The sequence below is a fragment of the Myxine glutinosa genome, unplaced genomic scaffold, assembly GCF_964187855.1.
Source record: "Myxine glutinosa unplaced genomic scaffold, kmMyxGlut1.1 SCAFFOLD_667, whole genome shotgun sequence".
Taxonomy (NCBI): domain Eukaryota; kingdom Metazoa; phylum Chordata; class Myxini; order Myxiniformes; family Myxinidae; genus Myxine; species Myxine glutinosa.
Genome location: NW_027616762.1, coordinates 148,236 through 175,634, shown reverse-complemented (window position 1 = coordinate 175,634; position 27,399 = coordinate 148,236). Strand labels below are relative to the sequence as shown.

The following is a 27,399-nucleotide window of genomic DNA, read 5'->3' as shown; positions in this document are numbered from 1 at the left end:
CCGACTCTTTTATTATGGAACATGACAACATTTTCTTGATTTCAAGGGCTGTTCTACCAAGCACTAGCATTAAAGGATAAATACTATACTCAGAGACTGAGTAGTTAAAGTTGTTGATGTTTTATGGATTTTATTTTTCTTTGGGTTCAATTGAAAAATTTCCAACAATGTCCTAAATTTTCCTTAAAATTTCCTAAATGTTGACGAAACACGAGTGGTTTGTTGAAGGATAGTACAGGCTAATCACCATATGATATCGTTTGTAAAAGAATATCCAACAAATTTAGGGTCATAATCAAATCATTTATTCAACAAATGTCATTAAACTTTGTGCAAAACAAGCCGGACATAGTTTTCATTTTTAAGGCTTTCATTTTTAAGTCACGGGAATGCATTTATATTTCTCAAATTAAATTCTTATGTTTGACACAAGAATACAAAGTCTTCTATAGTTTTCAAATGTTACACAGGGGAACAAAGATAAGTCATTACCAATTCGCAAAGAAAACAATATAAAGCAGAAACAGATTGTAAAGCAAAAAATTGTATTTAGAAATAGCAAAATTAAATTTGACATTATTTTCTCGGAAATAATTTAACATTTTATATCACATCGTGTTTTCATCAATTATTTGACAGCAAAAGAAAGGTGAGAGTAAAAATTACAACCTTGTTATAATATTATGAAAAGCAACATGGGCAGTGTTAAGATAGCTATCAGAAGTTACAAATTCTTAGAAGTTTCTTATCTGCAGAAATCTCATTATGCTTGTCGACTGCTTTCTTATGCTCAGAAAAGGCCTGTGACTTTCTTGAGGTTCTGTTGCTTCCACATAGGCAGAAAACTAAATTCCACCTTTGACACCCCCATGATGTTCTTGAACTCGTCATCAGAAAGATATTGCTGAAAAGGAAGGTGAGGAAAAGAAAAAAATCAAATAAATAATAAATAAATAAATCAGGAATTGGTTTGAATTACAGCTAAATGTTGCTATCCACCAAATAAGTAACTCTTTAGTTTCATCATTCATCAAACATATACAATTTGTACCTCCACCATCAAATCGCCATGGGTGGATGTTATGTTTTCACCCGTCTGTTTGTTTGTGAACAAGACATCTCAAAAAGTTGTGGACGGATTTGGCCGAAATTTGGTGGGGAGGTTGGGTATATGACAAGGACGAAATGATTAGACTTTGGTGAAGATCAGGATACTACAATTTTTAAGTGATAAAAATTCCATTCACCATTCATAAGGCCATAAATGATATATAGCAGGTTTGATAAATATCTCAAAACGTTTTGGACAGATTTCCGATGCAACTTCGTGGAGAGGTTGGGTGTGTGACAAGGAATAAGTGATTCTTTTTTAGTGAAGATTCGAATCCGGATCCGGATTGAGAATTTGTAATTTTTCACCATTGAGTGAGTGATAAGGCTAAAACAATATCTCAAAAAATTGTGTGTGGATTTGTACTAAACTTGGTGGATAGGTTGGGTGTGTGACAAGGACGAATCAATACAATTTTCAGGAAGATCCGAATATGGATCCAGGAAGAGCCAAAATTACATTTCTTAAGTGATTCTTCACCATTGAGAGATTGGGTGAAAAGCGATATCATAACATTAAAGCGCGGCGTTACGCGCGCTGCTTGCGAGCAAGGAGGAAGCGGACAAGCGGTAACTTATAAGCGTCTTTATTTCAGGAGCTCACTGTAACACTAGCGCGCTCCGGGCTGCGCGCCCGGTGTCTATCATGAGGCCACGCCTACCCCTCGGGCGTGGCCACCGCCCACTTGGTGCGCGGAATGATGTCACCACGCCAGTGGGCTTTTGTGTCCGCCACACGCGCCCCCCCAGAATTCCCGCGCACCTGGAGGGCCAGTTTGCGGGGCAGACGAATGACCCGGCCGAAGCGCCCCCTGGCGATCGGCGGCGTCCGGGGTGCAGGGATGCCAGGTGGGATGCCCCTGACTGCCCCTGGGATGGGTGCAGGACCGGGGGGTGGCGTGGCGGCGGGGCTGGGTGGTGCCGGGGGTCCGCCCTCAGGGGGGCGGCCCCGACGTGGGGGTCGGGCCACTGGCAGTGGATGGTCCACGTCGAGGTGGGCCGGCTTGAGGCGGTCCACCGAAACGCGGTCAGGAGTACCGCCGATGTCCAGCGTGAAGTGCTTCGCCCCGGTCTCCAGCACGCGGAAAGGCCCGTCGTACGGGGGCCGCAGTGGTGTCCGGTGGGCATCGTGGCGGACGAAGACGTACTCCGCCGTGCGAAGCTCCGGGGCGACGTGCGTCGGTGGGTGCCCGTGGCATGCCGTTGGCACCGGGGCGAACCTCTGGGCGGTCTCTTGCAGAGCGGAGCGCTGCTGTGCCGCAGACCATGGTGCCGTGGAGTCGGGGAGGAACTCGCCCGGCACCCGCAGCGGTTGCCCGAAGACCAACTCCGCCGCGGATGCGCGCAGGTCCTCCTTGGGCGCCGTCCGGAGGCCCAGCAGGACCCAGGGGAGCCTGTCGACCCAGCCGCCGTCGCGGAGGGTGGCCCGGAGCGCGGCCTTCAATGAGCGGTGAAATCGCTCACACAGGCCGTTAGCCTGGGGGTGGTAGGCCGTGGTTCGGTGCAGCCGGACCCCGAGCCCCTGCGCGACCGCCCCCCAGAGCTCCGAGGTGAACTGGGGGCCGCGGTCGGACGAGATGTCTGAGGGGGCGCCGAACCGGGCGACCCAGGTGGCGATGAAAGCCTGCGCGACATCGGCCGCCGTTGTCGACGCCAAGGGCACGGCCTCCGGCCACCGGGTGGTGCGGTCCACCATGGTGAGGACGTAGGTGAAACCCCGCAAGGGGGGCAGAGGTCCCACCAGGTCCACGTGGACATGGTCAAACCGGCGTTCCGGCACCGTGAACGGGGCCAACAGGGCCTGGGTGTGCCGGTGCACCTTGGCGCGCTGGCACGCGAGGCACGTCCTGGCCCAGCCGCGGACGGCCTTCCGGAGGCCATGCCAGACGAACTTGTCGGCGATCAGCCTTTGGGAGGCCCTCGCGCCCGGGTGGGACAGGCCGTGGATGGCGTCAAACACCTGGCGCTGCCAGCCCGCGGGCACGATGGGGCGAGGACGCCCGAGGGAGACGTCGCACAAGAGGGCCGCGCCTGCGCCGTCAAACGGCACCTCGGTGACGCGGAGGCCCGTGACGGCGGTCCGCAAGGCCTGGACGTCGGGGTCAGCGGCCTGGTCCGCTGCCATCCGGGCATAGTCGATGCCGAGGTGGACTGCGTGGGCGACGGCCCGGGAAAGGCAATCCGCCACCGGGTTGTCCTTCCCCGCGACGTGCTGGATGTCCATCGTGTACTCGGACACGGCCGAGAGGTGACGCTGCTGCCGGGCCGACCACGGCTCGGTGACCTTGCCCATCGCGAAGATCAGCGGCTTGTGGTCGACGAAGGCAGTGAACGCACGGCCCTCGAGCAGATGGCAGAAGTGCCTGAGCGCCAAGTGAAGCCCGAGCAACTCGCGGTCGAAGGTACTGTAACGGAGTTCGGGCGGGCGAAGCTGCCGGCTAAAGAACGCCAGCGGTTGCCAAGCTCCACGCACCCATTGCTCGTGCACCGCACCCACCGCGTAGTCCGAGGCATCGGTGGTGAGGGCGATCGGTGCATCGGGCGCCGGGTGCGCGAGCATGGTGGCGTTAGCCAAGGCGAGCTTCGCGCCCGTGAACGCCGTGTCCATCTGCTCGGTCCAGGTAACGTCGCCTTTGCCCGGCTTACCTCGGAGAGCTTCGTGCAGGGGGCGCAGGAGCTGGGCGATACGGGGCAGGAACCGATGGTAAAAGTTCACCATGCCCAGGAACTCCTGCAGCCCTCTGATCGTGCGGGGGCGCGGAAACCCCTTCACCACCTCCACCTTGGCCGGCAGGGGGACGGCTCCGTGCCTGGTGACACGGTGCCCCAGAAAATCGATTATGGCGGCGCCGAACTGGCACTTTGCGGGGTTCACAATCAGGCCATGCTGGCCCAGGCGTTCGAAGAGCGTGCGGAGGTGGCGTAGGTGCTCTTCGCGGGACGCGCTGGCGACGAGGATATCGTCCAGGTAGACGTAGACAAAATCCAAGTCGCGCAGGACGCTGTCCATCAGTCGCTGGAACGCCTGAGCCGCATTCTTCAGACCGAAGGGCATGCGCAGGAACTCGAAGAGTCCGAATGGCGTGATGACCGCCGTCTTCAGGACGTCCTCCGGCCTGACGGGGACCTGATGGTTGCCGCGTATGAGGTCCACCTTCGAGAAGAAGGACATGCCCGCCAAACGGGCGGAAAGGTCCTGAATGTGGGGGACGGGGTAGCGGTCGGGAGTCGTGGCGTCATTGAGACGGCAATAGTCCCCGCACGGTCGCCATCCCCCGCCGGGCTTCGGCACGATGTGCAGCGGCGACGCCCAAGCGCTCTCTGAGCGCCGAACGATGCCGAGTCGCTCCAGGGTAGCGAACGCCGCTTTTGCCACCGCCAGCTTCGTCGGCTCGAGGCGGCGTGCCCGGGCGTAGACCGGTGGCCCGACGGTGGGGATGTGATGGGCCACCCCGTGCTTGACGGCCCCCGCCGAGAAGGTGGGCCGCGTGAGGGCCGGGAAGCCGGCGAGGATGCGGGTGAATGCGTCCGCTGCCGGAAGCGTACAGACCAACGTGGCCGGAACCGAATCGTTCGGCAAGCCGCTTGGCAAGCTGCTCGTTGAGCTGCTCGCCGAGCTGGGCAACGCACAAGCGAGCGAGCTGAACGTCTCGGCCTGGACAAGACGTCTGCGCTTGACGTCGATCAGGAGCCCATTAGCGCACAGGAAGTCCGCGCCAAGCAGTGCCATGGGCACGTCGGCGGTGACGAACGTCCATCGGAAAACCTGCCCTCCGAACCGCAGAGAGAGGCAGCGTTTTCCGTACGTACGGATGGGCGTCCCGTTCGCGGCAAGCAGCGCGGGGCCCCCACCCGCGGCGTGCTTGTCTGACGTGCCGGCGGGAACGACACTCACCTGCGCTCCCGTGTCGCACAGGTAACGGCGCCCGGAGAAGGTGTCCGTTATGAACAGCAGGCTGCTCGAACGGCCGGCGCTCATCGCCACTATTGAGCGCCGGCCTGGGCGTTTCCCGACCTGTTGAAGGAGCATGGCGGATGACACTGCCGAGCTTCGTGGCCGAACTTGGCGTGGAACCAGCACCAGGTGGTGGAGCTGGAGGAGCGCGGCTGGCTCCGCCAGGCCGGTGGAGTTGGCGGGTTTCCCCGCGGTGGCGGTTTTCGCCGTGGCGGTGGGCGGGGCGTGGCGGCGGTCACGAGGTGCGTATCAGCATGCTGCGTATGCTGTATAAGCTGATGCTGTGGATCAGCAGCATCAGCAGCATTAGCAGCATCAGCAGCATTAGCAGCATCAGTCACGAGGGCCGTGACGGCCACGCCGACTCTCGCCCGCGTGTCCGAAGCGGCGAAGTACTTGTCCGCCTCGGCCGCCAATGCTCGGGGTTCCGTTAGCCCGGTCCCGGCCAACGCGAGGCGAACCTGCGCTGGAAGTTGGCGACGGAAAAGCGCCCGGAATAGAGAACCGGGGGCTTTGTCGCCCAACAGTGACAGCATATGGTCCATTCGGACCGACGGGCGCGTGTCACCGAGCTCGGGGAGATCCAGGAGGCGGTCGGCCCGTGCGTCGTCCGTGAGGCCGAATGTGGCTAGGAGTAGCCGCTTGAGTGCCTCGTACTTGTGGCCGTCCGGTGGATGGCGAAGGACGGACACAACTCGAGCGGCCGTGCTGGGCCCGAGGGAGGCGACGACGTGGCAATAGCGTGTGTCATCGCCGGTGAGGCGCCAAAGCTGAAATTGGGCTTCGGCCTGGACGAACCAGACTTCGGCCTGAGCCTCCCAAAATTCGGGAAGTTTGATGAAGTTGGCCATGGCAATGGCGTCGCGTGTGGAAGGATCGCTCCGGCAGATCCAACGTCGAGGGGGTCACCAGTAAAGCGCGGCGTTACGCGCGCTGCTTGCGAGCAAGGAGGAAGTGGACAAGCGGTAACTTATAAGCGTCTTTATTTCAGGAGCTCACTGTAACACTAGCAGCTCCGGGCTGCGCGCCCGGTGTCTATCATGAGGCCACGCCTACCCCTCGGGCGTGGCCACCGCCCACTTGGTGCGCGGAATGATGTAACCACGCCAGTGGGCTTTTGTGTCCGCCACAACATGATATTTAAAACTAGAACAATGCGACTGTGTCGCCAATATGCCTCCGCATAGTCCCACAACGGGTAGATGCCCTCGTTGACTGCCGTAAAAATAAACAAGTTTGATCTAAATCCCTTCAGCTGTTTTCAAGTATCACATTTTCACCAGCCATGACAGGTTTCACATCGATCAGTTTAGCGTTTCAGAGAAGGGATTTTTAAAAATATTGTCTTTCAAGCTAATATGGCTGCCACACCACGTGACGTATGACCTTAAAAAATGTGCACTCTGCATATGTATGTCGGGGATCACATTTGTGAAGTTTCGTGTTGACCGGATAAGGTTCGTTATTCTATCCAAGATGGCAGCCAAACCACGTGACCTACGACATCATTTTCAAAATATGTGCAACAATGGTGTTAGATGATATTTGTAAGATTTAGCATTGATAGGGCAAGCGGTTTCAGAGATAAAATCTATATTATAATAGGCGAAGGTGATTCTGTCTGTCTGTCTGTCTGTCTGTCCATGGTGTGGCTTACTCCGTTTAGAGAGTAGCTCCACCCATTCTTGGAGAGGCTTCATGTAAACAAATATCCACCATTTTATTAACTCGAATAGCTTTGAGGCCTGTTTAGTTATGCCCGTGTTGTCTTTCTCTCTCACACAGGTTTATTTGAACTCTAATTCGATATATCATTTCATTTTTAACAGTCGCTAACATCGTTTTAGACTCGGTTGAAAAAAAACGGGAAGAGAATCCCATGAAAGTTTCCGTTTTTTTTTTGTTTTTTTTTGTATACAGAGTCGAGGCTTGTGAAAGAGCTAACATTTATCAAACAAACAAATCAAATAAACAAGCAAACAAAGTATATAAAAAGGGGAGCGGTCGACAAGATGGGGAGAGAAGGGGAGGAAGCACACAAACACAACATTTGAGAGCAGTGACATCGGGAGATGTTTTTGGAGGGAGAGGGCCTGGGGGGAGGCAGGGTAGGTATAAAACGCAAGGACACCAAGGACTTCCAGGAAAGAAGTCAAAAGTCACCTCAAAAAAGTGGATTTGGGGTGAAATTAGCGGGGGTAGAAAAGATCAAGGTTTTGGATTGGGGAAGATAAGAGATGGTGGTGAACAGCCGTTTTAAAGACCTGGAGGGAGGAGTGGGATTGAAGAGAGTGAGGGAGTTTGTTCCAGAGGCGGGAGAAAAGAGGAATGAAGGAGTGAAGGTGAGCAGAGAGTCTTGATTTTGGCAGTTTAACCATAAGAGGGTTGCAGGCAGATCTTGTGCGACCTGCAGGAATATTTGGGGGACAGAGCCCAGAGAGAGCTGGGGGAGCAAGGCCGGAGAGGAGTCGGTAGAAGACGGAAAGACCACCAACCTGCCTGCGGTGATTAAGTGAAAGGCCCTCGGAGATAGCGTCATCGCGGGAGATTCCAATGATTCTGAACGCTTTGGTTTCAACAGCGTGAAGACGAGCTAGGTGTGAGGCAGGAGCACCAGTCCAGAGGGGAGAGCAGTACTCCATTGAGCTGCGGATGAAAGCCTTGTATGTGGTGAGCTCAGGTGTGCCAAGGAAGGACTTCGCACGATGGAGGATGCCCAGTCGGCGACTGGCTTTGGAGGCCAGCTTGGAAATGTGGTTTTCCCAGGAAAGATCATGGCAGATAGTGAGACCCAAAAGCTCGAGTGACAGAACTTCTTGGAGAGGATTGTTGAGAAAGTAGATGGGAGGGTTGTCCAGTCGGTCTTTTCGGAGAGACATCGTAAGAGTGTGAGATTTGTCAGGATTGAAAGACATGTTCCACTTGTTTGCCCAGTCTGTGATTTTGTCCAGGTCTGCAGAGAGTGAGGAGGCTGCAGACTGCCGATCTGAGGGATGAGGAATGGAGCGGCAGAGAGTGGAGTCATCAGAAAATAAGTTTATGGAACGAAATGATTTCCCAAAGGCCGGTAAAATGAAGCCCATTCATTGAGTCACCCTCACGATTTTATCTCGAATTCACCATCTGATTTAATTTTCATCGATGGTTTTAGACTCGGTGTCAGAAATAATTGAGAACATTCACACACACACGGGAAAATGCAGAGATATATTTTTTTAAATTGCACCACGATGATGCACGAAAATACACCGCCTAAAATAACAGTCGGGGAAAATGTCGACCTATATTAAAAATTCGCTTTTTCTTTTACGTTAAGATATATTACTTTTACTTTTGATGACAGTCGTCACAAAACGACATATATTTATTCGTTCTTATTTCATTCAACATTATTATCCAGAAGTAAAAACTAAAATATGTTTCAGGAAATTACCGAGAGATATTTCTTCGTTTTTTTTTTTAGTTATGTGCGCATACACTTTAAATAGGTTTATTTGAAATCTTTTTAATTTTCACAATGTAATTTACTTGCCATTTGATGATTACGAGACACTTCCTCTTGAGGATCGTGACAATTCATGCGTTGTGTGGAAACTTCCATTTCCAAAATGAATGAGACGGGAGAGGCGCGAGGAGTTGGAGAGTGAGGAGCGAGTGGATGGAGAGTGAGGGCGAGGGGTTGGGGAGTGAGGAGCGAGGGGTTGGAGAGTGAGGAGCAAGGGGTTGGAGAGTGAGGAGCAAGCGGTTGGAGAGTGAGGGGAAAGGGGTTGGAGAGTGAGGGGAAAGGGGTTGGAGAGTGAGGAGCAAGGGGTTGGAGAGTGAGGAGCGATGGGTTGGAGAGTGAGGTGCGATGCGTTGGAGAGTGAGGAGCAAGGAGTTGGAGAGCGAGGAGCGAGGGGTTGGTGAGTGAGGGCGAGGAGTTGGAGAGTGAGGAGCGAGGGGTTGGAGAGCGAGGAGCGAGGGGTTGGAGAGTGAGGGGCGAGGAGTTGGAGAGTGAGGAGTTGGAGAGTGAGGAGCGAGGGGTTGGAGAGCGAGGAGCGAGGGGTTGGAGAGTGAGGAGCGAGGGGTTGGAGAGTGAGGAGCGAGGAGTTGAGGAGCGAGGGGTTGGAGAGCGACAAGCGAGGGGTTGGAGAGCGACAAGCGAGGGGTTGGAGAGTGAGGAGCTAGGGGTTGGAGAGTGAGGAGTGAGGAGTTGGAGAGTGGGGGGCGATGGGTTGGAGAGTGAGGAGCGAGGAGTTGGAGAGTGAGGAGCAATGGGTTGGAGAGTGAGGAGCAATGGGTTGGAGAGTGAGGAGTTGGAGAGCGAGGAGCGAGGGGTTGGAGAGTGAGGAGCTAGGGGTTGGAGAGCGAGGAGCAAGGGGTTGGAGAGCAAGGAGCTAGGGGTTGGAGAGTGAGGAGCGAGGGGTTGGAGAGCGAGGAGTGAGGAGTTGGAGAGCGAGGAGCGAGGGGTTGGAGAGCGAGGAGCTAGGGGTTTGAGAGCAAGGAACTAGGAGTTAGAGAGTGAGGAGCTAGGGGTTGGAGAGTGAGGAGCTAGGGGTTGGAGAGCGAGGAGCGAGGGGTTGGAGAGCAAGGAGCTAGGGGTTGGAGAGCGAGGAGCGAGGGGTTGGAGAGTGAGGAGCTAGGGGTTGGAGAGTGAGGAGCTAGGGGTTGGAGAGTGAAGAGTGAGGGGTTGGAGAGGAATGAGAAATTGGAGAGGAGTGAGCGGTTGGAGGGTTAGGAGCGAGGAGTTGGAGGGTGAGGAGCTAGGGGTTGGAGAGTGAGGAGCTAGGGGTTGGAGAGTGAGGAGCCAGGGGTTGGAGAGTGAGGAGCCAAGGGTTGGAGAGGAGCGAGAAATTGGAGAGGAGTGAGGGGTTGGATAGCGAGGAGCGAGTGGTTGGAGAGTGAGGGGCGAGGAGTTGGAGAGTGAAGAGCGAGGAGTTGGAGAGTGAGGAGCGAGGGGTTGGAGAATGAGGGGCAAGGGGTTGGAGAGTGAGGGGCGAGGAGTTGGAAAGTGAGGAGCGATGGGTTGGAGAGTGAGGGGAAAGGGGTTGGAGAGTGAGGTGCTGGGAGTTGGAGAGTGAGGAGCGAGGGGTTGGAGAGTGAGGAGCAAGGAGTTGGAGAGTGAGGAGCGAGGGGTTGAAGAGTGAGGAGCGAGGGGTTGGAAATTGAGGAGTGAGGGGTGGGAGAGCGAGGAGCTAGGGGTTGGAGAGTGAGGAGCGAGGGGTTGGAGAGTGAGGAGCAAGGAGTTGGGAAGTGAGGGCCGATTGGAGCGAAGAGTGAGGAGCGATTGCAGAGGAGAGTGAGGAGCGATTGGAGGGGAGAGTGAGGAGTGATTGGAGGGGAGTGTGAGGAATTGGAGAGGAGTGTGAAGGATTGGAGAGGGGTGTGAGGGATTGGAGAGGAGTGTGAGGAGGTATTGGAGAGGGGTGTGAGGAGGAGTGGGATTGGAGAGGCGTGAGGGTGGAGAGAGGAGAGTGTCAGGTGGAGAGGAGTGAGGGGTGACATATTATGTGAAATAAATAAATTGTGTTCATTACACCATTTCTGGATCTGATGAATTGCCAGTAACCACTTTGTAAAATTTAATGTGCAGCATCTAAATCAAGATGTCCAAATGTCACACACGTCCATGCCCATGGGATTCCCACGGGTGACCCCACGAGTTATTTAATATTTTCCTTCAATCCAATATGGCTGCCACACCATGTGACCTATGATGTTTTTGTGATCATCTTTTAATCGCCATGCCGCGTCAATGACACAGGTAAAGTTTTGAGTCAATTGATTATGTGGTTTGGGAGAAGATGTTTCTTTAATATTTTAGGTTAAACGCAATATGGCTGCCATATGACCATGCCATATGCCATATGACCTATGATGTCATAAATTTCATATTTCAATACAAATAGGTCATCGATCATGTGCATGCAATTTCCGATTTTTAGGATAAGGAATTCAATTAAAACATTTTTGACTGGTATACCACTTCACCTATGATGTCATCATTATCATGCTTTTGTTCCCCATTAGGAGTACTTGACAATGTGCCAAGTTTCAAATTTTTCCATTCAGCGGTTTCCGAGAAATAATTTTTTTATTCTTTGTGTTTAATCCAAGATGACTGCCATACCACGTGACCTATGACGTCACAATTATAAAAACATTCTGCATTGGTGTCACTCCTTCCCTGAAAGTTTTGTCTCAATCGGACATGTGGTTGCTGAAAAAAACAAGGTTTAGCCCGTACGGACGGACAACCCGAAAACATAATGCCTCCGGCCACCTTTGGGGGCGAAGTCATAAGAAGTTGTAGACGAGTTCTGACAACTTGGGGAGTGAGTTGGTTCGGTGACGAGAAGCCGGTTAGATTTTGGTTCAGGTCCTTATCCAGAGCTGGCCTATCAGTGGGATACTAAACAGAAACTGTTGATCCTGGTGGAGGTATGCGCTCTACCGAGTGCCGTTCTAGTTGATTCGGGTTTGATTCGTCATTGTTGATAAAAACAAACATATTAAAGTATCGCACCATGCAAAACTTGTTTAACTCAGGTAAGCAACTCAAACCTAACGATCACAATATTTTGCATTTAATCATTTAGTATCTTCCGGTTCCTCGAGTGAGTGAAGGTTATTTGGTTATTTTGCTGTGTACGTGTTATTGTGTGTTTCTGGTTGGTATTGGTTTGTAATTCGTACAAACTTGTGTGTAGTTAATCGTTTTCTGGGTCGTACCTCGTGCGCGGCCTGGTAACTTGGGGCTTCCCTCCCCCCGTCGGTGTTTTGTCGATTTGGGTTCTTTCCTTCGCTGTATTGCTTGTTTATTTTATTTTATTTTCTCCCCCTCACCTCACCTCCCTAGACAAAGAATTATATATTGATTCTTTCTCTCCTCCCGGACACGTGCTTGTTCGCTCTCCTCCTCGTCTCGACTTGTGCCCCGCCCCCTGTATCTCGTTTTTCTTCCGCCTCTGCGACTTCTTTCTCAAATCCACGTTCTCGCTTGGAGACTTTTCCCAGATTGTTTTTCATGATTTCATGGTTCTGTTTGGATATTGTTGGAATATGTTTAAACCGTAGCAGTGATGCTGACGCCGCCCTCCACCCCCCTCCCCCCCACCCCGAATTTCCATGTTTTAAACGTTTCCCAGTGTGTACCCTGGTCAGAATAGGTACACCGTATCCCTGCGTGTCGTAAGAGACGACTAGGAGGGTTGGCGTCAGGAAGGGCATCCGGCCATAAAAACATTGCCTCAAAAAGAGAACCATGACAATTACAACTTCATATGGGCAGGGTGCAGCCTGAAGTGGAGATCGGTTTCTGAGGTTTGGGACATGGAATGTAGGGACAATGACCGGGAGATCAGGAGAAGTGGTGGAAGTATTGGTCAAAAGAAGAGTGGACATATGTTGTGTGCAAGAGACGAGATGGAAGGGAAGTGGTGTGAGAATGGTGAAGGGTAGGCAGGGACAGAAATACAAGTTTGTGTGGCAAGGGTGCCCGGAGGGCGTGAATGGTGTTGGTGTCCTGTTTTCTGAGGAGTTTGTAGACAGTGTGGTGAGTGTGACTAGAGTGAGTGATAGGTTGATGATGGTGAAAATGATGATTGGAAAGCTCTTGGTGAACGTCATCTCGGGATATGCTCCGCAGGTTGGTCGAAGCAATGAAGAGAAGGACAAGTTCTGGTGTGCGATAGAGAAGCTGATGGAAAACGTGAAAGATGAGGAAGTTGTTGTGGTGGGAGGAGACCTGAATGGACATGTGGGAAGGAGTATGGATGGTTTTGAGGGAGTTCATGGGAGTTATGGATATGGTGTGAGAAATGGAGAAGGTGAAAGGATTTTGGAGTTTTCTGATGGAGCTGATTTGTTGATTTGTAATACTCAGTTCCAGAAAGAGGATAATAAGCTTGTTACATACACGTCAGGTGGGTCGACGACAACCATTGACTACCTGATGGTGCGTAGGCGAGATAGGGGGCACCTCCAGGACACAAAGGTGATCCCGGGGGAGGAGGCTGTTTCAAAGCACCACTTGGTTGTCTGCGACATAAGGGTGAAAGGTGCGAGGAGAGCTCGGCGGGTGAAGTACCAACCAAGAATGAAGGTGTGGAGGTTGAAAGAGGTGACAGTAAGGGAGGCATTAAAAGAGAGGCTGAGTAGGGTAGAGGATGATGTGGTTGAGCTTGAAAGTGGTTGGATGTCAATGAAAGCTAGTATGTTGGGAGCCGTTGGTGAGGTATGTGGATGGACAAAAGGACCACCGAGGCACTCGGAAACATGGTGGTGGGATGATGAAGTTGGAAAGAGGATTGACGAGAAGAGGAAGAAGTTCAAGGAGTGGCAGAAGGCGAAGGGTACGGGAGCAGAAACAGCAGAGCATGAAAGTTATAAGGCAGCCAGGAAGGCTGCAAAGAAAGAGGTAGCAAAGGCGCAGGAGGCACGTAGGAAAATGTTCGGAGAACGCTTGGATTCGGAAGAGGGTCAGAAAGCAGTATTCAGGATTGCAAAGCACATAGCGAAAGAGAGGTGTGATGTGATGGGGGTGAGTTGCTTGAAGGATGAAGTGGGACAAATCGTTGTCGACCCAGATGGAATTAAAGGAAGATGGAAAAGATATATGGAAATGCTGTTGAATACAGAGAATGAATGGGATGGCAACATAGAGAGTAACCCAGTTTTAGGACCGGCAGAGAAGATAACTGAGAAGGAAGTTGAGGAAGCGATAAAAGCAATGAAGAGTGGAAAAGCGGGAGGGCCGACGGGAGTTGTGGGAGATATGTTGAAGGCAGCAGGAAGTTGGGGTGTGAAGAGAATGACAGAGATCTGTAATCTGGTGGTGAAAGAAGGCCGCATTCCAGTGGCTTGGGAACTGAGTACCCTCGTCCCTCTATACAAGGGGAAAGGTGACCCTCTGGAGTGTGGCTCGTACCGAGCGATAAAATTATTGGAGCATGAAATGAAGGTATTGGAAAGGGTGTTGGAGAGGAGGATAAGGAAGAAAGTGAAGATCGACGAAATGCAGTTTGGATTTATGCCAAGAAGAGGAACGACAGATGCGCTTTTCATTGTGAGGTAGTTGCAGGAGAAGTACATGGAGAAGAGGAAGAAGTTGTTTTTTGGGTTTGTTGATCTGGAGAAAGCATTAGATAGGGTTCCATGCAAAGTATTGACATGGGCATTGAGGAAGTTAGGAGTGGAGGAATGGTTGATCAGAGTAGTGATGGCAATGTACAAAAGAGCGCGCACAGCTGTAAGGACGAAGGATGGGAACAGTTGTGAGTTTGAGGTGAAGGTGGCAGTGCATCAGGGGTCGGTACTAAGTCCACTACTATTTGTAGCTGTGATGGAGGTGCTGGCTCAGAACGTAAAGGAGGGTTTACCGTGGGAGTTGTTGTATGCAGATGATCTGGTGTTGATTGCAGAAAGTATGGATGGACTGAAGGAAAAGATGAACAAGTGGAAGGAATGTATGGAGACAAAAGGTCTGAAGGTGAATATCGGAAAGACGAAGGTGATGGCAAGTGGTAAAGCATGTGGTGAGGTGGAAAGAACTGGGAAGTGGCCGTGTGCTGTGTGCAGGAAGGGTGTCGGAGTGAACTCCATTCAATGTACAATGTGCGCTGAGTGGGTTCATCAAAAATGTAGTGGTCTGAGAGGGTCATTTACCAGTGTGGCAGCTACATTCAAATGTAAGGTGTGCACAGAGGGAGCTGCAGATGGAGGAAATGTTGAGTTGGATCTTGGAGACGGCGTGAAGCTGGAAGGTGTGAAAACATTTTGCTACCTCGGAGACATGCTGAATGGAGAAGGTGGATCAGACTCGGCAACGGTTGCTCGAGTGAGATGTGCATGGAAGAAGTTTCGGGAACTGAGTGGCGTGCTGATGAGGAGGAGAGTGTCGCTGAAGCTGAAGGGAAAGGTGTGTGCTGCATGTGTGAGAAGTGTTATTATTTATGGGAGCGAGACATGGGTAATGAACGTAGAGCAGCAACGAAGGCTGGAAAGGGTGGAAATGCGAATGGTTTGATGGATGTGCGGAGTATCGTTGAGAGAGAGGAAGACAAATGATGAATTGCGAAAGATGATGGAAATATTGCCTGTGATTGATGCTGTGAAGAGGAACAGGTTGAGATGGTTTGGTCATGTGTTGAGGAAGGATGAAAGTGACTGGTTGAGAAGAGTGATGGAAATTAATGTGGAAGGAAGTAGAGGACGGGGAAGACCGAGAAAGACTTGGCGAAAGATGGTGGAAGAAGAAATGTGGGCAAGGGGGTTAACAAGGAGATTGCAGAAAATAGGGCAAAATGGAGAAGATTGTCATGGGGACCGCAAGGCTAACCCCCGCTCTAGCAGGGAAAATGGCCTTAAAATGCATGTTGTTGTTGTGTTGTTGTAATCATTTAGTATCTGCATGTTTGAGACAAATAGTGATGTATAACGATTTTCTAAGATACGTATTAATACACTGTCATGAGTAGAGTAAGACATACTCGTGAAAGCAGAATTGAAGTTCATGAAGTTCATGAAGCAACGCTTTTGGATATGAAGTTAGCAGTCTCTGCAGTTAGCACTCTACACTATCATGTTCATAATACCAAGATGTTTTAAAATGACAAACTACTATTAGATAAAAAGAACAATACCATGGAAAGTGGAGCCCAACCGATATATCGGTTTAACCGATGTATCAGCCGATATTCGACTTTTTCTTTTTCTTTTTTTACATTGGCATTTATGCTACCAGTGTGGCCCGATGATATATACCAAGCCGTTGGGTGCGTCCACACCCCCACTCCCAAATTACAAAGGTCCACATTTGTAGCAGCATTAATTGATTATTTTTAGTCTGGTGAATTCGCAAGAAAAAAAAGAATGTTGACTTTCCTTAATCACGTCTGACCCACTTGTATTACAACCTGCTCAATCTACATCATTTTTGCTTCTTCTTATAACTTGATGTCTCCTTCTAATCTTCGTTACTGTGTTTCACTGAAAGCTAACTGGGCATCCTCCATCGTGCGGAGTCCTTCCTCGGCACACCTGAGCTCCTCACCACATACAAGGCTTTCATCCGCAGCTCAATGGAATACTGTTCCCCCCTCTGGGCCGGTGCTCCTGCCTCACACCACCTCACACCCAGCTTGGCTTCACGCTGTTGAAACCAAAGCTTTCAGAATCATTGAATCTCCTGCGATGAAGCTGATTCTGAGGGCATTTCTCTCTCTCACACCGCAGGCAGGTTCATGGTCTTTCTGTCTTCTACCGACTCCTCTCCAGTCTTGCTACCCCTGCTCTGTTTGTGCTCTGTCCCCCAAATATTCCTGCAGGACACACAAGTTCTGCCAGCATCCCTCTTCTGGTGAAACTGCCAAAATCAAGACTGCTCACCTTCACTCCTTCATTCCTCTTTTCTCCCACCTCTGGAACAAACTCCCACACTCTCTTCAATCCCAATCCTCCCTCCAGGTTTTTAAAACAGCTGTTCACCACCATCTTTTATCTTCTCCCATCCAAAACCTTGATATTTTCTACCCCCATTAAAATGCCCCAAATTCGCCTCTTTGAATCCCTAGCTTCTTTCCTGGGGTTCCTAGAAATGTTCATTTGCTTTATACCATGTACCCCTCCCTCCTCCCCCAGCCCACCCCCTTCCACAGATCTATCGGCATCCCTGTTCTCTTCTGTTGTTGTGCTTGTGTGCTTCCCTCTCTCCCTCTCTTGTCTCCCGCTCCCTTCATTGTATGTTTTGTGTGTCTGTGCATGTTTTTCATGTTCAATGTGTTTGCCCTCGATTCGGTATACAAAAAAATAATAATAATAATAATAAAGCTTGTATTAATGCGCCATTATTGTAAAAGCCGATTCCATTCAAGTTTTTATACTGCGAGCATGCATAATAATCTGATGGTACTAGTCTAAAGCATGTGGGGAATAAATCACGCACGGAATGTGTTACCTCCATGCACATCGCATGTAGCGCAGGTCAGGCCCAGCAAGCCATACGTACATATTAATGTACATGTACGTAGACTCGGATTTCACCCTGAGGTGAATCTAAACACCCTTAGATGCAGTGATGGGTCCAATCGACCCGGCTGGCTATTTGTTGTGCTCTAACTGTCTCTTTTTTTTGTAATTTTTGTCTTTGCATATGCCTCCTTGTATGCTCCGATAATTTAGTTACAAATAATTCAGTGGTATAAATAGGAAAACAATTAATTCAGATTTGAGGGGAAAGTTTAATTCTTAAAACTGCCCTTCCTCTCCAGTCCTTGGGTCTGGGAGATCCGTGTTATTTTTACCATAGTTTCGTTGCCTAATTACCTCATTAGCATGACATTAGGTCCTCGTGGAGATTGCTAAATAGGACGGGGAGGGATGAAGCCGAATCATCCTTGACATCATTCTATTACCATGTGATGTGTTTCTGGCTTTCATTTCCTCTTGCGAGCTTTGCCACATGCCTCTTTCCGGCCCAGGCTGCAGTACTATATTTTTATACTCGGTCCATATTTCAACAGAAATTATCCTTTGTGTTTTTCAGATATTTAAAGGAGAAAGTATTGGTTGGGATGGCCGCAGAGTTTGATGTATCGGTGTCTAAAAGACGGTAATTTTCAGTATTTGATATTGGCAACTGCATATTGTGCTCCAAGCAGTTCATAGCAATGTCTCCTAGAGTTTCACCAGATCTGACAAAAGTCCAACAAATGGTCACTGCTTGCTCTGGTCACAAATGGTCACAACAGGATGAAGTATGAAAGGAAATTTTGGAGAAGCAATTGGAAATCCTGAATGGCAAAGTTTCTTTCCAGTACCATCAAAACTGCATATCAACATACACCAGTTCATCCACATCTTCAACGAATTGCATGCCAAAGGATCAGGACCATGATGAAACACAGGCACAAGTGGTGATGGGACTGGTGCATGCTGAACAAGATCTCAAACAACCACCTCCACTTTGATTGGAAAGGTAATGTTTCTTGTATGTGTCACTGTGTAATCCCAGGAAGAGGAGCACAAAGTCAATGATGCAGTCTGCCATCGGCAGTTAAGCAAATGGATGTGACATTGTGACATGTACACAAACATTGTTGAAGGAGCTAAAAATTGTGATGACCAAGTGGTGTTGACCAGCCACAGCGGTATTCCTAACAGAGACCTTGATAGCGAGGTTTGATCACAACATCATTCTGAAAGTTGCTTTTTGAAGTACATAATTGAACAACGCACAATTACACAAATTAATCAGAAGCAGACAGTTTGGTGAAAGGGACAGCAAAGCAGCTGGTTGAGGAGTTCAAACCATCCATTTTAGATGCCAAGATGGTTTTCTTGCTCACTACACTCAAATGACAGTTTCAATAATTGATAACAGAGAGAAGAGTGGAAAATCCTGAAAGCTATCAGACCACAGGATTCAAGATGCGGCTTGCCAGTGAATGGCCAGAGTTATCATTTATCCCCCAGCCAGAAATGTCGGACCTTGCTTGCTCGGGTACCATTTCTTTTGGGGAGGGCTTGCGCAAATCACTTTAACTGATCCAGCTGCTGAATAGAGTAGCAGACGATGAGGAAGTTGCTGGGAGAAAAGTCAACGAGGTCACAGAGAACAACATTGTTCACCAATATCTCAGATCATCCCCAGTCCAAAGCCATGATATTTTCTACCTTTGTTAATCCCCTCCCTCCCCAAACAAGCTCCCCTTACCAAAAGTTTTTCCTGAGAGTTTTCTTCTTGTCCACCCATGCATCCTCTCCTGCCCCCCAATCCCTACAACCATTGTTTGTCCAAGTCTTCCTCTATCTTGGCCTGCGTCTCTCCTGTTAGTGTTCCTCCCCATCCCCCTCCCCCTCCCACCGCTCTCTCTAGTCTTCTTTTTGTCCTGTTGTATTCTGATCCGTTCAGTATAACAGTACTAGCTCTTCCACGAGCCTCTAGACTATTTATACAAAAAAGGCAATGCTTGTAATGAAAGCAATTCTGATAGACCAGTTTAATGAGTTGAGACGTTTTGGTGAATACTTAATGTCTAGACCCCCAAAACAACAGTAAAAGCAACTAACAAAAAAAACAATCAGTATTTTAGGCTGCAGATGAAACATTTTATAATTAGAGCAGATTACATTGCTTTATTCAAACTACAACACAAATTAAATAAACTTGTGAGGTACCCATGCTTAGCATGGGTGGGAGGCCAGAAGCAAACAGACAATGCAGAAACGGCGAATGCTAAAGCATGACACCAATAAATTCCACATTCCTGTAGCACCTTCAGTCGCACGTCAGACATGGACAGCAAGTTCGTGAAAGACTTCCATGAAAAACGTACCGGTTCACAAACAAACGGGTACGTTTGTTCCATACCCATCAATGGCGAATCTGCATTTGGCGATCCGCGAATTTCAGGTTTAGAAAGTAGAAACCATCACGGCATTTCGTCATTCACTTGAACTCGATATCTCTTTTTCATTCCAAAGAGGATTACTCTAATCACAAATTAAATAGCATTAATATAAAAAAATTAACTTTTCACAACATTCATGACATAAACAAATATTTAAATCCTGATGTGAAGTTCCGTACGGTTGGGTGAATACAATTACGAATTCAAAATCTCAATTCCAATCTCAATTCCAATCATCAATTCAAACCAAAAATCAACTAAATTCCAATCATCAATTGATACTTTTTAAAAATACTGTTTTAAATGACGGTTGTATTGGGATATTATCAAACCAGCTCATTGCCGTAATCTGTCCACTTCCGCATTCGCGGCAGGTTCATAATTCTCATCAAAATCTATACAGTATTTGTAGAATTTCAATAAAAGCCACATCACTGTTCATATCGGTAAATATTATTCCATCGTGTTTGGAAAACCTGGAAAATTTGGATAAACAATATAGCCTATTTTTCTCCAGGGGGTCCCAGGATTACCCACCCAAAATATCGTTGCGATCGGTTCAGCTGTTTTTGCGGTACCTGGGAACGGACAGGCGGACATTTGGTGAATTATAGTAAGATATGCAATCAAAAGCCTCTTTGACGTTAGTAAAATAACACGTTATTACAAGGAGCTTAAGAAAAATTTATCTAATTAATTGTAGGCCAATTTATAATACTGATTTTATTCCTACACTTCAATATTTGGACAATATTTAGTTGAAAAGAATACCTATAGATTTACGAGCATAAAGTATGCCAGAACACAAAATGTGCTGCTTGCCACGAAGTTTCAACACTGTCTTTGTAGACTGCCTCACAATTCTTCTGGTGTACTACCTAAAATGAGATTTTTGCTTGGTTCAACCGATGATTTTACCAATGATTAAATGCTTGGTACTCATGCCCCTATTCCGTAAGCACTAGCAAGAGGTGTATCCAATGGACCAGCTTTACTGGTGTCTATTTCATGATGTCACATCATATTGGTGTTGTGGTAGCTCAAAGCAATCATAATGTCGGCAGGATTTTAAGTCTGGCAGTTGAAGGCACGAATTGGTATTTTTGGGGAAAATCAGATTCCTCGATTATCAAAATATTCCATTGATGATTTCTTAAGCACATTCTCTTGCCCCGTGATGCTCAGTTAAAATATAGGGCTTATACTGAATACCGGCATGTGTCAGGGTAGCCACGACGACTTCCTGCCAGCAAACTGATAAGCATGTGAACTGCCCTTTTAGTGAGAAATAATAGATCCTGCTTATTATTGATGCAAGATTTGATTTGCGAAATGTGGGGACCCACCTCTTTGCAAGTGGCATCCACTCCCTCAGGAAGCTCATCTGCAGACTTGTTCAGTAAATTGTAGAGTGGGAAAATTGGTAAATTCATCATGTTTCCACCACCAAATGGTCCAGGGGACTTAGGCGTTCTTGTGACAGGTTTGGGTATGCTTGCCGAATGGTGACTGGAGTTGTGCTGCCTGTAGTTATCGAGATCCTAGAGGAGGAAAAGAATGAGGCTGTTACTCTTAATGAAACTGACACGTGCATTTTTAGAAGAAGCTCCTATACAATGTCATGACAGGTTTCGTCTCGAGGTAAAATGAAATAGTATGTTGTAGGAAATCACGAGATGATAGAATACGAAAAGTTCATGGGTAGAGGATCGATGTTGGGTTTTATAAGAGAAACAAAAGATTGTATAGGCAAGTTCAGAAATGACAGTACAAAGTATAAAATAGGTATACTTGTTAGGGAGAAAGAAAGCTAGAAAATGTGGTGACCGTTATGAATATATGGTGGAATTGTTTATAGAGAAGGAATATATGATTGTTAAATAAAATAGACTTTATTTTGTATCATCAGATACTCTCACCTCTGTAATTTCTTTGGCAGCATCACCTTCTCCAAACTCTGCTCTCCTTACTTCATATAAATGGTCGCCCTGAGACAATAATAAAAATAAAAACGGTTTTTAAGAACAAAGACATTTTAAAAGAAATAAAATGGGCTACGTTACCTTCAAGTTGAGCTTATATAGTAGGATTGGCCTTTTAATGATCCCACATGAGTGCAGGGCTCATGATGCTGGCATCTCAGCATCACATTTCACATGTTGTGTTAATTTGTTCAGTGTCTACCCATATCCTTATAATTTGTTAAAATAGACTGTTATCTCCTAATGATTGGTCCAACAAGAGATTTGTATACAAGCTCCACCATGAGCCTTAGATCACTGCTCTTAAAAAGACCCTTTGCAATCCTCCACCTCCTCTGCGCTTTGTCTCCATTTTGGAATACCCTCACAACAACCTGCTCTTTGACTCTTGCACAAATTCTTTCCATCTCATGTGCAGTAATCATTTCCCTCCTCCCAAGCCTGGTACCCTGAATCCTGTGGTGAAACTGTTAACATAGGAAGCTGTCAAGCTGCTTGATGGCATCAGAGAAGGCTAACAAATTTCATTCTCACAGAAAAATCTCCCACCTACCTTTGCTTTTATTCCCATGTAGTCTCAAGTATCTTGTGATTGCCCCCATAGTTACCATGGTGTTTAAAGCATATTTTAGAACTGGATAGTATATATTTGCCATTTCAGTATACTAGGGCATGCCCGTACTATATCTATATCTAAAATTATATCCCCCCCCCCTCTATTTACATGAAATGGTTTGGTCCAAAGCGAACGGCTTGCGAGTACGGTGACAATCCCCCCCCTCTATTTACATGAAATGGTTTGGTCCAAAGCGAACGGCTTGCGAGTACGGTGACAATCCCCCCCCCCCCCTCTATTTACATGAAATGGTTTGGTCCAAAGCGAACGGCTTGCGGAGTTTGGTAAAGAAATCGCCATAGCGTGCACAAACGCGCAGGAAAGCGAAAGAATCGCAAATTAGTTTTAATTAGTTTTAAAACATAGTTGAATGCCAACATAGTTTTCCAACGTGAAATAAATGAATACGCTCTCAAATGTGCCGTCCGAGGCAGAGTCTGTTCGGCACGTTCGGCACACGTGATAGCTCGCTGCTCTCTGATTGGTTGAATCGTTTTTTGGACATAGCTCGGTAACTACTTGTCCGATTAATATGAAACCTTGAAAAGGCACATCCTCGGGTCCCCAGCAATATACCTGGCAAGTTTAAAGTATATCGGACCCGTGGTTGTCGAGAAACAGCGGTCACAGACATACAGACATACATACATACATACATACATACATACATACACACAGAGATGACTGGAATTATAGATAGATGGTACATTTATAGAACTGAGGAAGTTATAAAACTACCAAATTTTAATAACAAAAGTAATAAAAACATAAAGATCAAGCTGAACATTTCAAAGGAAAATGTTGTAAGAACTAATGTAGAATATTGAAAAAGAAAAAAAACCGATGTGACTTCTAAATAAATCTTGCTTTTAATCGGCATTATATATGTTGGTGACCTGTGCCTACACAAGAACACTCTTCCACCTAAGAGTTGCGGATACGTCATCGACCGCGTGTCATCATTCATCAACTACAGTATAAAATTCTGAGCAAGTGTCAGGCAATTCTTAAGATCAAATGTCATTCGATGAGAGTTCTGTTTACAGGCATTAGATGTTCATCGCTTAATGAATCTAGGAATTAATGCATCAAATGATTAAATACTTGAATGGTTAATGATTTATTGCTACCAGACTCGGTGGCACAAGCTGTAATGGACAGAACATACGCTGGGAGGTTGGTGGTTCAAACCCGACCACAGCCATGACTTAAAAAGTGGTAGGTGCGGATTCCTTGCTTGACGCTGAGAATTTGGAAATGTTAGAGCAAGGACAAAGAAAAATAGGTTGTCAACCTTTGCACAGGCTTTATGCGCTTAATAATGGCATCCTCCTGCATTGAAGTTATTTGCAAGAACAAAATCAAATGGTGTAATGCAAAAGAAACTTTAAAAAATGAACATAATTAGCTCGATGAAATGATGCCACAAATTCAAAAATGAAATCAAGGGAGGCGCAAAACACCCCTCCCTTTATCTGGGATCGTTTCTCTATATGCAACTTTAACATAGGGTTTCGTTTTGTGTTTCAATTCTGAAAATTCGTTTCTCAGCTTCTGCTGGACGAAATCGGCTGCAAGTTTCAGAAGTAAATGCTTTGTACGTCGAGGTAATACATTCCAAATTTCAGCGACATCCGTTTCCGCATACTTCAGTTTTATTAAGAAAAAACGTCGAATTCACGTCGGTGTCTGTCAGTCCATCCGCCCAAGATTTGTTGGCGCTCATATTTCAAAGGCCAAAGCATATCTCGTGTCTCAAATGCTTAAAGACATTCAGACTAGCTGAAACTTGGAATATACATCAGGTCTAATTAATGGCTTTCAAAACAAATTCCACCTAAGAGCCATAAGATTTGCTAACAAATTCCACCTAAATGCCATAGATTTTGCTTTAAAATTATATATAAATAAATATATATGTGTGTATATATATATATATATATATATATATATATATATATATATATATATTCTTGGGAAAATTTCCAGGGGCATACAAAAGGCCCCTTTATATGTTACTAGTGAGGTACCCGTGCTAAGCACGGGTGGGAGGCCTGAAGCAAACAGACAATGCAGAAACGGCGAATGCTAAAGCATGAACCCAATCAATTCCACATTACTGTAGCACCTTCAGTCACACATCAGACATGGACAGCAAGTTCGTGAAGGACTTCCACGAAAAACGTACCCGTTCGCAAACAAACGGGTACGTGTGTTCCATACCCAGTCAATGGCAAATCTGCATATGGTGATCCGCAAATTCACGTTTAGAAAGTAGAAACCATCAAGGCATTCCGTCATTCACTTGAACTCGATATCTCTTTTTTCATTCCAAACAGCATAACTCCAATCACAAATTAAACTAGAACGCCACTCAGTAGAGCGCATACTCCCACCGTGGGTGGCCGCTGCTGAGCCCTATCTTCCAATGGTTAAAAAATCCTTCAAAAAATTCCTGGATCCGGAATAATATCCTGAGCTTCACCAAAAACAAATCAATTATTCCTTATCCCAAAGGGGAATCATCCCACCAACTTTCATCCAAATCCGTTCAGAACTTTTCCAGATATCTTGTTCACAAACACATCAACATACGAACACACATACGCACATGCACACACGATCGAATGCATTACTCCCTAGCGGGAGTAATAACATTAATATAAAAAATAAACTTTTAACAACATTCGTGACAAACAAATATTTAAATCCTGATGTGAAGTTTCGTACGGTTCGGTGAATGCAATTACGAATTCAAAATCGTAATTGTATTCACTCAATTCCAATCATCAATTGATACTTTAACAAAACGATTAACACGGTTAACATTTAACGATTTAACATTACGAATGAAGGACGGTTGTATTTTGATATTATCAAACCCGCGCATTGCCGGCATCTGTCCACTTCTGGATTCGCTGCAGGTTCGTAATTCTCATCAAAATCGAAACAGTATTTGTAGAATTTCAACAAAAGCCACATCACTGTTCATATCGGTAAATATTATTCCATCGTGTTTGGAAAAACTGGAAAATTTGAAAATTGGAAAACTTGGAAAAACAATATAGCCTATTTTACTCCCAGGGGCCCCAGGAATACCCACCCAAAATATTGTTGCGATCGGTTCAGCCTTTTTTGCGGTACCTTCGAACGGACAGACGGACATTTGGTGAATTATAGTAAGATGTGCCATGTGGCAAACTGAAGAATAGAAGGGACATTCTTGGGAAGATGCCAGTGGCAGAAAAAGCCCCTTTATATGGTATGTGCCATGTGGCAAATTCTAGAAAAGAAGGGACATTCAAAAAATCTCATGTGCATGCTGGTCTTCCCTTGTGTTCTGAGGAGTAACCAAGTAATGTTAAAGAAAAGTTCATATAAAGGGGCGCCAATTTGATTCATACAGCTGCATGAAGAAGTAAATATATTTTATTTGCCAGATGTGGGGCACCCGTGAGGAGCCAACTGAGAAATACTATTACGTTTGTGGGGGCTAAGGGATGACATACCCATAGTGGATATAGAATCGTGTAGATCATCCAATGGACGAAATCGGCTGCAAATTTCAGAAGTAAATGCTTTGTACGTCGAGGTAATCAACGCATGGACTGCGTGCGAGTAGGAAGCCCATCTCGATGTATTTAAGTAGAAAAACTGAGCTTAAGATTGTTTACGTGTCTTCACGCGGAGGGGATGGAGCGTGTGTTAACTATATAGGGTTTCTAAACTAAAAACATTAGTTTCTCCCAGTATGTGATTGCCTCCTGTGATTTTTTTCCAATGTGTGTTCTTACAATTATAACAAGCTGGCCATGAAAACCCACATCTTTATAATTGCAACAACAACAATAACAACCACTGTCCATTAAACCACAACCACCGGCATAAATGCCGACAGAAACCCAAACATTCCCAATGGGGCTAAACCCTGCCCCACCAACCGACTAAAGGAAAAGGCCCCGCCCAGTAGAGGCGGAGAATCAGTGGGTGGTCAAGAGGGCCGTGAGGCCCCGCCCACGAAGTGCATGATTGGTCAGGGTGACGTCATTGAGAGACTTCGAGAACGGAGGAGGAAGTGTCCGGCTGTCTGTCTGTCTCTGTCTCTGTCTCTCTCTCTCTGTCTCTGTCTCTCTCTCTCTCTCTCTCTCTGATCAGGCAGTCGCTCTTTGTCCTTGGCTTGGCTGTTCATGGCTCGTGTGTGATCGTGGAGAGGAGAAAGAAGAAGAATTGCTCAGGCTCTCGCTTGGCTGTTCCTGGCTCGTGTGTGATTGTGGAGAGGGGGAAGAAGAATTGGTCTCTCTCTTGTTCTGGCTTTCGTCTCGGGCGGTCGCTTTTTTCCAAGGTGCGATCATGAGGAGAACTTTCGGAGCCCGTGTGGACTCTCGGTGTTTTTGGCTGGAAGAGGAAGAATCTCTCTCTCTCTCTGGCTTTTGGTGGAGGCGTTTGTCTTTGTCTCTGACTCTCAGCTGCGGCTAGAGTTTGTGCGCTTTTGGAGGGGAGCTTTCGGAGGTTTGGATCATTTGAATCGTCGAAGGAGGGGGAGTCGTTTGAGTGTGGTACTTTTCGGGGGAAGAGAGCTGCATCTCGCTTGATGGTGGAGGCGAGGAGGGGCCGGCTGTCTGCTTGCTCACACCTGGGAATTTTTGGCACCATTTGTTGGAGCATTTCCCGCGCGGGCGGCTGCTAGGATTGCCGCGACCATCAGGCTCCCAGACACATTTTGAGATGCAAAGCTGAGTACTGGCCAACTAAAAGAAAGCATTTATTTTATTTTCTCTTTCCCCTTATCTGTTTTCGTGTCTGAGTGGAGACGCCTCAAAATTAGGATTTAGTTTTACCTCACCTTTCATTTCACCATTTTCGTATTGCATTTATTTTCATTAAACCATTATTGTGTTGCATTTCATTTGTTGTGTCGTGTTTCTCTGTTCTGTGGGTTTCGGGAATAAGCCCATGTGGCTCCGTACAGGTAAGCACCCAAATGCATTTTGTCCCCGCGCGCACCAAAAAGCGCCGCAAATTTTCGGCTTGCTCGCCTCGAAGTAAAGACTGACCTGCTATCCGTCCAAGGCTGGTTTTCATTGGTCATGGACTTGACAATACTTTTTCAATGCTGACATTAAGCAAAATGCCAATCACATGATCGGTGGCCTACTCTGCACTCTCACTTTTCTGTGACCTAGCATTGTCAGTATGGCGGTGAGTAGATGTGTGTGTATTTGTTCTTCTTTATTATCCGGGGAACAAATATGGTTGCCTGTTCATTCGGGTTTAATGTGGTGACATGTAAGTTGCATGATTTATGGAGGTTCCGTTGAGTATTGTGCATTTGTGGGCATGGTGTTG

The 27,399-nt window shown here is 47.3% G+C and overlaps 1 protein-coding gene across 3 annotated transcripts in view; it reads right to left on the bottom strand.

The window, feature by feature from the left end:
• Window positions 1–282: 282 nt before the first annotated feature.
• Window positions 283–27,399, bottom strand: part of LOC137431521 (villin-1) — a 148,650-nt gene continuing 121,533 nt past the window's right edge. For all 3 annotated transcript variants that reach the window (XM_078768891.1, XM_068122908.2, XM_068122910.2), the window contains 3 exons: window positions 21,375–21,443; window positions 20,802–20,996; window positions 283–904 (listed from right to left, as the gene is read on the bottom strand). In XM_078768891.1, the coding sequence (XP_078625017.1) occupies window positions 791–904; window positions 20,802–20,996; window positions 21,375–21,443 (378 nt within the window). In that variant the 3' untranslated portion in view covers window positions 283–790. The remainder of the gene's footprint in view (window positions 905–20,801; window positions 20,997–21,374; window positions 21,444–27,399) is intronic.